Here is a 13,188-nt window from a genome sequence, read left to right on the forward strand (position 1 = left end):
GCTCTCTTCACTTGTCTTTACTTATAAGAAAGCAAAATGTGTATCTTTGATGTCCTGCTGATAAAAGCTGCAACCCTGAGAAGAAATCTTCAAGGCAGAACAGTCAGTTCAGGTGCCCTATTAGAACACAAAGCTGTTGGAAATGGCCAGTTGACAACACGCATGAATGTCAGGCAAACAACAGCCATTTGCTACAACGGTTCAATAAAGTTACCTGCTCAAAAATTGAAGACCCAGCATTAGCATAATCTAATCCAGCAACACCCATAACAGAGTTCAGCATTAACTTTATGCCATCTTGTCTTCATTTTTACAACACTCCTCTAGCACTGCACAAGGATGCGTGTGTATTATACCTCCATCCACCTGTAAAGGAGGTCCGTCTCTGCCCCCTCTTAGAAACATATGAAGCATGACAATGTCTTGGAAATTATCTCTGATCTGCACAGAGTCTGGAATGATCAATCAGAAACAACTTGTAAATAATGCAGGCTAACTCAAAACATAACCAGAATATGCTGTGATAAGATACTTGGGGAGTGTAATAGATATTTCTACAGGAGACTTCTAGCAAAACAGCACACGTTCAAAACAGATACTGGCCATTTACCTTATCACTGAGCCTTATGATTGTTTTTAAGGGCATTTTAAATGGCCATTAAAGATCCTTCTTTTGATGTGAGCTAGGAAATGCAATGATTAAGGTACAACATGACCTGAACACAGCATTTCTCCAAACTGGATGTATGTTCATTACAAAACATATCACATTTGTTCAGGAGAACAGCACAGCAAAGGGAGAAGTACGAACACTACCCTTCCTTCCCTTAGAGCCAGCAGTCTCAGCAGACTTGCTTCAAGCTCTGGCTGGAGCACAAAGTATGCGAGTTCTGAGCTAGCCTCACTCCCAGATCACTCAGAGGCAGTGAAAGGAAAGGGATGACATCTTTGATAAAGAATATATTATTCACCAGGGAAAGAAGTCTCTTCACCATTTCATCCTGTCTTCGCATCACCTGGTAAGCACAACACAGGCACTTTCAGACTCAAGTTTAAGGGAGGACCAACTAGAAAAATAAAGTTCCTGTGAAGTGGCAAAAATAATGATTTTTAATTTTATTTATTTATTTTCAGAGCCACAGTAAGACAGGGGATAGAAGGTGCCATCATCCACATGCCAGATGCGGAGTGAGCTTCACCTTGTGCTGTACAATGCTTTTACCTGAATGATCAACCAACCTGAGCTGATGGTAGTCTTTAGGTAGAAGTCCTCATCTCACAGAGAGCATTTTGAAAGCCCTTACGTTGCCCTCCTTCAGGATACATGGCACAAAGGATAGCGGGGTAGTACATATGAAATCTGAGGTGGCAGTAGACCTTTACAGTTTTTGTGGGGCTTTTTTTGTTCTCTAAACAACAAAATTAAACCAAGAATAATTTCCTTCTCTTCACGACAGCCCAATCAGTAGAGCAGGAAGTGGACTCTGTCAAGAATTAATGCATTTACTGCTGACTGGGCCCCAAACAACAAGAATTGCCAATGGGCAGTTATGTAGCTCCCTGACCCATTTCATATCTCTTTTAACACACACTCTAGTGCAAGGTATGGACGGTGAGCTCATGAACATCATGGCAGCCATAAGTTCTTTGTTTGTTTGTTTTTGCATTGCAGTAGCACTCCTCTCAGTAATCAAGGTGCCAATGGGATCAGGCAATGCTTGCAGGCTCAACCACAAGAGAATTTTATGCCCCAGCTTCTAGCTGGGACATATCCCTGCTCTCTAATTTTGGAGCACTTAAATCTGGGGACCATCTTGGGGATAACATTGAGGCCAAGAGCCTACCCAAAAGTGGCAGAAGCAGCATCACTGCCAGTGGTAGCAAACCTTCCTCCCTGCATTTGCATTTTCCATCTTTACACTGCCAGTTTCCAAATGCCAGAGGGAAGGGAGAGGAACATATGGGAATAGGGAAGGTTTGTTATAATTTACCTAAGAGCCTATCTGCCTGGATGGCCTTATGCATTCATATTTGGAAAGAATTCTCTTGTGCCAAAATGAAACAAAACAAAACAAAAATCCCACTGTATGTGGTAATTACTTGGCACTAATGGAACACTGCAGAGTAAATGTATTTAATCTGGTCCCATTCCAGCTGATCTCTCTGGGTCTCTACGTCTTATATGACCACATCAACTTCTCTCTCTGCAGGTAGAACAGAGGACTTGTTCCCTTTTGGTTGTTCTAAAGACTCTAAAGCTGTATGGGCTTTAGCACATGGCTGGAAAATCAGAATAGAACTTATTTTGTGACAAAAATGGCCAGCATTCCTCTTGAGCTCTATATATGCTGAAAAAGAATCTGAAAGGGAAATGTAGCCCTGCAGAAGTCACTGAAATCCTGAGCCAGGGTGGTCACAGACTGCCCAGAGCTCCTCATCCCAGACAATGGAGTAAGAAGTCAGCTCCATGAGCTTGTGTGCAGCAGGCTTTCGAAGGGAGATCATGGGAGTAAAAGGGAGTCATTAGATAAGCTATGACACAGTCAGGCTCTCTGCAACATCCCTCTTTTACAGAGTACAACAAAGGCTTTACAATTCCACTGCAGCACAAGATGAGGATGGAGAGAAAGAGGTCTGAAAAAAGGGTCCTATGGAAATGGACACAATTCTCAGAAGTGGTGCAGAGAAAATGAAAGGCACGCACATTCATTAATGTGTTCCAGCTTCACATACACACACTGGCCAAATTTACTTTCTGGTCATTCCCAGTGATGTTATCCAGCCAGCTCCTTCAGTTCCTTCAGTGCCTCTCTTAGCCTGTCCTCCTGCTCTGGGAATGTCCCTGCAGCTGTACTGCAGACAACTGCAGCACAGTTAAAAATGGAAGTAAAACAGTCACCCTCTCCCTCTCACCCTGGGTTGGCAGAAGATTTTGGGTGTAGAGACAGATTCAAGATCTTGGATTCAAGAAAACTATGTCACTTGGCACAAGACGATGAGCCAACCCATTATTTTAAAGTGATTTTTGTGCTTAAACATTCCTATCAGTTTCTATGACAACTCATTGTAGGTCATAGATTTCTAATCCAAGAAACCTCCTAATTGGTGTAGTTGCAGGTCATTTGTACTAATCAAATTGTTGGCTACTTTGCAAATGCTTTTCTTACTGACCCCAAAATCCCAGAAGGGCCCAACCGCAGAATAATTGTTCTGCAGCATGCCTCTTACAAGTGCTTAGCAGAAGTCTGATGAGATGCAAGTAATTTACCAGTGTTACTAGTATGAGAAGCAAGATTTTTACTTTTCAGAAGCAGAAAAAGCCCTTTCCCTTACTTTCTCTTGCTTCTACAAATAAGATCCAAATGTGTAACTGGCATCTACCTACAGAGGAATCTTTGTTTAGAGTCATGGTTTCTACACTCAAATGCAATAGTATTTCACAGAATCCTGCAGAACAAGCAAATACAACTAGGAAAAAGGACACGATCTCTAAACATATCAGGAATCCTGAAGAAGTGCTTGAATGCCTGAAACCTTATCTGTTTTTAATACAATTATTTGTACTGATGTATTAGTATATACTGCCCACTAAAATCCTTGCCTCAAAACATATATTCATGTATTCCAAAGGCAGAACAGACTGCCAAGTCTGATGACCATGAATGCACTTGCCAAAGAATGCTACCTGGTTATGCTTACAGTAAGACTTAGCTATTTTTGAGTTTCCAGTGGCTTATGTAAAGAGATAAACTTAGGAAAATACATATCCTCTGACTATAGCTGAGCTGGTAACTTTGTTTTTGACATTGCAGCTGCTGTACTTAATGCTATTTCTCCAGTTTTTTGTACAAGGAAAACGTATAAATTCCTCACTGTTTAGAGTGAGTCTCAGTCCCAGGCATGCAGCTCCTGGATTCAGGCAAAGATTGGCAAATCTCAGTTCTCATCAGGGAAAGAGGGTACACTTCTCATTTGATGGTCTAAAAGAAAACTTCAAAATCTAAAGACTCAAAGACCCCCAGAAGAAATACCAGAAATCAACATTACTAAATCCCGTGGTTTCATGCCCACTTTCACATTTGGAGGCTTTGGGTCATAATTTCAAAGTGTCCAGCTGTGGACACACATCTCTGCATCCTCCTTATAAAAGAAGCAAGGCAAAGCAGGAGGCACTAGGAAGGGGGTACTACCTAACAGGACAGGTTACTCATGGCACCCGGCATTCTTTGGCTTTCTCTGCTTCTTGAATGCATCCCGGATTTCTTCATAAAAGCGTGTTTCCTCTACTGACAGTGCTCTGCAGCTCCTGCCTGCAGTAATATATGAGAGGTTTTAGCACCACTGCTGTGAAATCTCGAAGTGCTATTTTATAAGGAGCCATTTCCCCCCCTGCTCCGATGGCAAGAACACAAGGCGAAGCCAAACAAAGCTCTTATTCATTGCCTTAACCCTCTAAGTCACACACCCCCATGCCTATGCACACACACACAGACACACTTCAACAAGATCCTTGTGCGTAGTCAAGCAGGCACAGCCCCAGGCAATAAAAGGAGAAAGGGACCTCATAATTGTCATGTATCAATATTCATAAAGAAACTGTCTTAACCCCTCCTGTGCTATGAAAAAAAAACCCACCACCAACAACAAAAACCCACCAAAAAACATAACACAAAATGAAACCCAACCAAAATAAAAATAAAATGAAATAATAATCTCACTGCTCATTACCGCAGGGAATTTCCTCTCAATGTCACCACTGCCTTGTGCAGTAATTGGCATTATCTGTTATCTCTGAAGCCGTAATAAGGTTTGCCACGGGGCATTTTCTGTAATCATATTTTTATTTGTCAGCTTGTGAGATACAGACACCAAATATGAGCTTGACCAAAGCACAAACCCAAGACACAAAATAAGGATGCGGCCAATCCCAGCTTTTGGTGGTGATGTCACCCCCAGCCAATGCGGCACCCGCCAGCTCGCTCTGCCCGGCTCCCACCTCCTCCCGTGCTGCAGCATTCCCTTGCTGCAAATAAGAGCCTCTTCCCGAGGAAAGTAAGAATTTGCTACCTACCCCAGTATTTGCTCCTACATTGTTTTACAGTAATTATAGGTGGTGCTGAATTAGCTCAGAGCTTTCCCAAGCTATGGAAGCAAGATAAGCAAAAGGATTATTGATTCGCAGCATTCCAGCTCAGACATCTTAAAGGTACTGATGTAAGAGAGCAGACACCCATTCTTTGGTAGCTTAGGAAAAAATCATTAGTTACATCCAAAACCTCTGTCCTAGCTAGTCTTACGTCCAATGGACTCCAGGTTACTCTGCCATTTCTCACATCACTTCTGAGCACATCCATGTGCTGCAGCACAGCACAGAGCCCTCAGAGCTAGCACAGAGCTGGAAGCAGAAGCAGTGCTGCTGCATCACTGAGCTCACCATTCTGCTTGCTGGTTCAGGCAAAGCACCAGGGTAACACAGATATGCTGTTTGCAGGATCACACATAATAACTCTGCACAGCACTGCTTTTCAAAAAAGCACAGCATGGGAAGCCCTGGCAGAACTGAGAAGTATGTTATCCGAGAGCTTTTTCCCCATAGGTAAGCGTACCTCCAAACCATATGTGACTGCACTTCAGAGTGAGATACCTCAAATCTTTGCTTCTAATTTCCACTAAATAAAATATGACGACTGCTCAGAAAGTAATGCCTCTATTTTATTATGTTGGCCCATGACAGCAAAGGTGGATATTGGTGGTATGGCAGCAGAGGTTGAACCTTCTCATCAGTATTTCATTGCATGTTGTTGCCATGAGACAGATGGCAGCAGAGGGGCAGTATGACAGAATGGCATCTGATGTGGAAGTGGAGGCAAAGATGAATCACTGAATTCCACTATGCAGAAAAAAATGGCACCCAGTGACATTCATTGACACTTGCTGAATGTTTATGGAAACCAACCAGTAGATGTGAGCACAGTGAAAGTTGGACTGCATGCACAACGTTTTCCCAGCAATGATGCCATAACAGCAGCTGTGAAACAGTGGCTCACTTGTGCTGGTGCAGATTTTTATGAGCGTGGCATCTGGCTCTTGTTTATTCCTGACAAAAATGCACAGCTAATGGTGGTGATTCTGCTGAAAAACAACAGTTTGTAGCTGAGAACCTGCTCTATCAAATAGTGGTACTGTGCTATTTCTAACTGTTGTAGTTTCCATGGAAACAAATAAGAGGCATTACTTTCAGAGCAACCTATGTAACAATGGAAAGTTCCTAACTTTTTATAAACAACATGAGAGCCATGAAAGCACATTCAAGCTCCAAGCCTATTTTGCATCCTTCTCTGAGCTGCTTGTTTGAAGACACCTTCTCAGACACAGGTGATCTCTCCATACAGTAGCAGCAGAAGCCTTTTATTGATGAGAGCGCTGGGGAATCCTTTCTGATTCTTTGATCCATGAATCCCAATGCATCAACACATTTTGAACAGTGAAAGCTGAATGTGGCTCCATACTGCTGTAACAGCAAGCCACAGATGCTTCTCTGTGTTTTGGGAGGGACTGGAAGAAGATCGGACAATGATATGGGTCTAGGGACACCAAGCTATTAATCCATTCCGCCAGTGAGTTAGAGGCACACACGTTTAGTCATTAACCAAAGCAGAAGCCTTCATTTTTCAATGTGGTCATAACTGGATAACCTGGCTGATGAGATGATTTGTCATTTCACTGCCCCACGACAGGACAAGGTCAGGCTTCATTGCTTAGGAAAGCACATTAACTTTTATATTCACACAGATGCACACAAATGTATTTATGCATGCTCCGATTCTCAAAAAGGGTTTATGATAACTGTTCAAAATATCACACAGTCTAGTGTAACACCAACCACACAAGTCTCAGAGTGACCGGGAAGGAAGGAGAGCTTATGATTTACTGCTAGCTTATTCAGCACTAGATGTTAGTAGAGTGGGAGTTGGCAAGGAGACAGGGGATTTACTTCTAAACAAGACTACTGCCTACAATCCAATATGTTTAACAGGGGAAAATTATTTCCTCAAGAGAGACATGCACTCTGCCTTAGAAATTCCACATATCCTTAAACCTGCAGAAATGCTTGTCTGTCATGTTGACAGCCTCACCGCGAGCCTCGCTGAGTTTATTATTCAGACATGTCACGAGGCATCCAACAAAAGCCCAAAGGACTGATGTGAATGTTTTCATAGAAACTTCTGTCCGAATTGTGAATCATATTTCTCTGGAATATTGATTTGAAAGAATAAATAATTTCTTTTCAGTTATACTTAAATGTTATTTGAGGCTTCTTGGATCAGATCTCTAAGCGTTAAGCCACTCAGTGAACAGAACCATCTACGTATACAGTCCACCAGTCATTACACTGCCCAGCATACATAAATGCCATTTGTGCTGCAGGTATCTCGTATGTGAGCTCTCAGCACAAAGCTGGGGGTTACAGACATCTCTGTATCCTTACTGAGAAGTATCCACAGGGTGATTATGCAAACCCAGCTACTGCAGTATCTAACAGCTGTCCGCAGCGTCCTGCAGAGGGGAGATCTGTGGCTGTCTGTGGCAACAAAGAAGCAACCACACAGACATAATGTAAATGGTCTCCCCCAGCCAATCTTCCTTCAAGGAGCTGAATTTCTGAGAAATAAGCAGGTCAGCAGCTGTACAGAAACTGTGTGCTCAGACCCATCGTAACAACCGATTTCAGTAACATTCAAACCAGCTAAACTTGCTGAAGATTAAGTGGAAACTGGTCCAATTTAAAACATCACCCAAACAAATTGGTTAAACCACACTTTGTGTTAAAATAGTCTGATGGAGTTTGTTAATATCAACTGCAGACGCATCAAGCAAATTCTTCCCTACAGGAAAGGAAATTAAAGGCAACAATGACTCAAATGCCCAGAAGGGACTTGGTCAAAGTTGCCAAAAGCCAGCAGGTTTCCAAAACTGAAGGAAGCCATAAAATGACTTGGCCACATTGGTATCTGTCCCAAGTTTCTTTAGGGACTCACTTCAAAATAGTATTTGTAATCCTCAATTATTAGCAAATGTCCCAAAGAATGACAGAAATTAGAAAGCTTTTCACAGTGGTTTTGGTTTTCCTGATCAAACCGTTCCCTGTGAATGAATTCTCTTCCAAATATACTGTTCTCCATGAAATGTCTGTTCCTGACTGGTACACATCCTCACAGACAGCCAAGAACTTAAAAACATGCCAGGACTTCACACCATGCCTTTACAGCTTTACAGCTTTACAGCATTGGTTATTTAATAGTACGTGTCAGGAAATAAGATGCTTTTAGCATGTGCTTTTATGCAACAGGTAATTCCTGATGGGAATGACTGTACTCACCATATTGAATGACTATGGCAGAAGTCTAAAGCAGAGATGATTTGTCGGAAGAACTTCCTGGCTTCTTTTGGTGTCAGTCTTCCCTTTTTTACAAGATAGTCGAAGAGTTCCCCACCTGACACGTGTTCTAGCACCAAGTACCTAGAAAAAATAAACAACAACAAAGTCAGGATTTGTAAGTGCACCATCACAGCAGCCCCTCACACACAGCTATGTACAAGCATTTTTATATTTGGTCAAGAACCCTTCTGGAAACAAATGAAGAGATTCAGAATTTTAAAACAAAAAATGGTTAATATTTTTTATCGGGGTTCTTCTGTGAATTTCACACAAGCCAATGACTTAAAACAGATGAGCATTTTACAGATTTATTGCGTTTAGTGTTCAATGGCCTAGTGAGTGAGAACCTAAAAGCCAAAAATGCCTCATAAGGCCAAGAAGGGGAAGAAGAGAATAACCAGGTATAAGCTTTCAAGGCAGCTCTTAAAGCTACTGTGGAAGGCTCGTGTCTTTTAACCAAGACGACAGTTCTTTTATAAAATAGCTTTGGCAAAGCTGTCCTCATGTACTGTTCTGCCTTGGACACTCGGGACCCAGACAGATGTCAACAAACTAGAGGGAATTCAGAAAATAATAAATAATTATTATTAAAAAAAAAAAAAGGTAAACAGTTTAAATTATGAGAAAAGATCAAAAGAACGACATGTGCACAGCCTAAACAAAGGGCTTCAGCTCTTGCTGCTCAACAGCAGTGACTTGCTGGAGCAGCTGTTCCTCCCAACTCACATGTGAAGAATGTGACACTGAGCGAATAAATGCAGCACAGTGGGGACATAGGAGGGAGAGTGGAGAGCCCAGTCCTCATACAGCACACTGGCAAACAAAGAGAGAAAAGTGACATCTTCTGGAAGGAAAGGACCTGCCATGGATGGGCCGTCTTGTTGCTGTAAGTGGATGTAATGAAATACAGCAAAATAGAAGAAAACTAAGCATAAATCTCTGTAAATGATGCCTAACAGAGCCTAGTAGCTTCCTTAAGGAAGTAGTACAACACCATCAACCAAACCTTTGCTTTACAACCAGTCAGCTTTACTACTAGTATTAATCCAACTTGTCATATTTGAGAGGACGATGAAAAACATTAATCCAGGATACTTCCCTTTCTGTACTTCAAGCAATGTAATCTCAGAGGAAATCTCTGAAATGGAAGGACAGGAATAGTTTTATAAGCTTGGGAGCTTAATAATTCCTGTTTTCAAAGCTTACTAAAGGATGGAATAACTGAAGGAGTCTATGGAAAGCCAAGTGGTAAACACAGTAAAAAAGTTCAATGATAACAGCATTAGCCTTCAAGTTGCAAAAGTGGGACCTGAGCTCCTGTATCATCTGACAGCTACAGTGCACCAGCCACGTGTTGTATCCTAGCCAGCAAAAACTGAAAGTGCTTCCCCTTCAAAAATGCAGCAGAGAATGCAGCAAGGGATGGACATTATCATTGTCTTGATAGTCAGGTAAGGCAGGATGAGAGCATACAAAGGCAAACAAGATGAATTTCTAAACTTTAGGGAATTGTATCTATAGCTTCTGCGTTTCTAACAAAACAAAAAACAAGTTATGAAAATACGGCAATATTGACAATTTTTCATTTAAGTGAGCAATGAGAAAAATCTTGACTCACAAATCACTTTTGAAACATCTAGGTTACCTTCATTCCCAGAAGAGATGGGTACTCGCCAGACTTGGTACCAAGGAGATAACCATTTATCTGCCTTACTCATTGCCAGCGAGATACTGAAACAGGCAGAAGAAAGCTGATGTGCAGCAGCCATGGGCACCGTGGTGTCCACAATTTAAGGTTCCAGCACTGATTCCTCAAATCCTGGCTAACAGACACTCCAATAAGAAAGTTTGCTCTATAACTCATTCTCCCTCTCACACCAGAGAGATTTGGCTAAACATCCCATATGGCAGACCTGAATGTGGCAGAGAATCAATCCTAAAATTCTCCTTCACAGCTCCTTCTCTAACTGTGCCCAGCAGAAGCTGGATACAGCAGTGCATCTTGCCCCCGAGATTCAAACTGATAGCTTTATTTTTTCTGCAAGGAATTTCATGAAGATGATTGTGGTTACGGGCACACACTACACTTGTTTCAAATGCACAGTTTTGGAAAATTACAGACCCAGCATTTCTGTCACCCACAGCAGGAACTGCAAAGCAATTTATTTTCATCAGCATCATCTTATTAAAAACACTCAACAAAAATGCACTGACACGCTGTATGGAAAATAAAACAAATTGAAAGACAGGGAGCATTTACAAGGTTATTCATTTCTGCTTGCCACCCAGAAGCACCAGATATAATAATGGAAGTGAACATGGGAGAGCATCTGAAAAAGATTTGTGCCTCTGACAAGTCAGGGGACACAGAGAAGCACAGCGACGATGTATTCTGATCTGACAAAGCCCTAACGTGACAGGAGTGAGAAGGACGACAAACACATTCCCCAGTGGTCAAGTGCAAGAAAAAAATGCTGCAGGGATACAAGCACGATATGGTTATGTTGCATTTCTGAGCTCACATTTGCAGCTGGTCACCCGCCAACCCTATTCCCTACAGTATGATGGGTTTTTTTTAGGATAGCCCCCAACTAGGAGATTTTCGATTAAACAAGGGCATCATTCAGCACCTGCCTCCATCTCTGTGCAAGCCAATGTGGCACCGGCACATTACAAGGCACAGGAGCAGTACACGTGATTTCCAAATAGGCCAAAGAAAGAGGTTTAAAGCACTTCCAAGTGTTGTGCCAGTTCTACCACCATATAGCTACACAATCCCCACTAAATGCTATGTATAAATATCTGTATCTATATATGTGTGACTAACTCCATAAAAGAACATACACATTCTGAAAGGCTTTCAAGAAGCGGTTTTCAAATGGAATAAGCTAATGAAAGGAAGTACATTATGCCTACGTAAGACCGATGGCATCAGTCACTCTACTGTAAAGAAATAACAACCCTGCTCTGTGATAGCCATCGCAAAGAAGGCTCAAGGAAAGGAAAGGCTGGTAGCACACATCCCTCCTGCTGGATAATACTGAGAGGGGTATAGCAGGACAAAAGACACAATGTAAGATCACACAGCTCTCACCACTTGGGTGCTCTGGGCACACACCAGCTTTGCTAATCCTTCCATTACACATGGGACAAGCTTGTGAGTAGTAAGCTCCTAAGTAAAGTGATTTGCCCAGGGTTACAAAGTCACCAAATATCAGATCTGGGCTTAGTCCCTGTGGTCTCTTTTCCCTTCTGCATCATACTGTCCCCACCAACTTCTCTGCTTGCTAGGACACTGGGAAAGAAAGAAATCAAAAAGCTTGATATGAAGCCAAGTGCAGATGGTGTTAAAAATAAATTATTGATTAAGGATTTTCTTCATTAGATACACTCATTAAAATGTTGCAAAAGTTTTTCCAGGTCACAGCTTGCTTTCATAAAACCAACAAGGTCCGAATCTGGCACAATATTCCTTCACAGTCCTGGTACAAATCAAGACACAAAAAAATCTATGGTGAAGATTCAAAGCTCCAAGAAGACAAGAGTTTGGTCTTTCAAGACAAAGGAGCTCAATGCTTAATGCAAGAATGATTCCATCTGTTGGAGAGGAGCAGAGACTGGGTGCAGCAACATTTTGACTATTCCCTTTGTCATTTTTTCCATCTGTCTCCCAGCATCACCACCTCCTGAGTAAAAGCTAGCAAGTTTCTAACCTCAAATGATCTAGCACATAATGTATTAGAAACATACATGCAGCTTAGAAAAGGAATAACCTTGACTCCTTCCTTGCTTCTTGTTACACTGCAGTGAGCCTACTACACTCCTTTGTTTCACTTTATTTACTTTCTTTACTCTTTTACACAAACAATAAACAAATAATAACAGAAACCAAACAGTACAGGAAAGGAGGGACGATTTCTGTCTGTAAAAGAGATGGAGTAAGCCAACATGAATATGCAGAAAGTGGCCTTAGACCAACCTTGTGCCCCTCAGATTGTGACTATATTAGGAGCCAGCAGACTCCCAACAGGTGACTATAGTTTGTTCTGTAGCTTGGGGTGGAAGCTTAATAAAAAAACACTATACCTCTCTTCTTCATTACCCCAAATTGCCTGTATGCTGCAGATGACAAGATACGACAGCACACAGCCCATCGGTGACACATCATTCCTGCACCTGACACACTATCTTTCAAGTCATTTTAGTCTTTTCCAAATCCGGTGTGTCAGTAGGACTCCTATAAACACAGAGGATGGTCCATTTTTCCCTGGGAGCTATCAGCAAATATTTGATGATCAACAAGAAATTTAAGCGTAATTCAAAAAAACAAACACAATCTATCATATTTTTGTTATATCCAACTATACTGCCAACCTGTTAGGGCTGTGAGGACTTGTGACACCATTACCAGTAGTCAAATGATCAAAAACATGGCTTTTGTTCTAAAAAACACCAAAAAAATTGCAACATTTTGGCTTTCATCTAAAAAAACGAGCACAATTTTCTTCTTTTTCACCCTAATAAACTAAGATGTTGATTTTCATTTCTAATGTCTTTCACTGTCCTCGTATCAGCTCAAACACAAACACAGCATCTAAAACAGATTTCTGCCTCGTCACTCTATCCCACTTTTTCCTTTATCCCTAGAGGAAACACTGCTTATTTGATTATGATTCAGGCTTCAGTAATATCTTATAGACATTTTCTTTATTAGAGATCTAAGATAATTATTTTCCTATTGTAGAATG

The 13,188-nt window shown here is 41.5% G+C and overlaps 1 protein-coding gene across 16 annotated transcripts in view; it reads right to left on the reverse strand.

Moving 5' to 3' along the window:
• Positions 1 to 13,188, reverse strand: part of BRSK2 (BR serine/threonine kinase 2) — a 291,630-nt gene that overhangs the window by 79,784 nt on the left and 198,658 nt on the right. For all 16 annotated transcript variants that reach the window (XM_072339337.1, XM_072339338.1, XM_072339327.1 and 13 more), the window contains exon 4: positions 8,381 to 8,521. In XM_072339337.1, coding sequence (XP_072195438.1) covers positions 8,381 to 8,521 — 141 coding nt within the window. The remainder of the gene's footprint in view (positions 1 to 8,380; positions 8,522 to 13,188) is intronic.

The sequence above is a fragment of the Excalfactoria chinensis genome, chromosome 5, assembly GCF_039878825.1.
Source record: "Excalfactoria chinensis isolate bCotChi1 chromosome 5, bCotChi1.hap2, whole genome shotgun sequence".
Lineage (NCBI taxonomy): Eukaryota > Metazoa > Chordata > Aves > Galliformes > Phasianidae > Excalfactoria > Excalfactoria chinensis.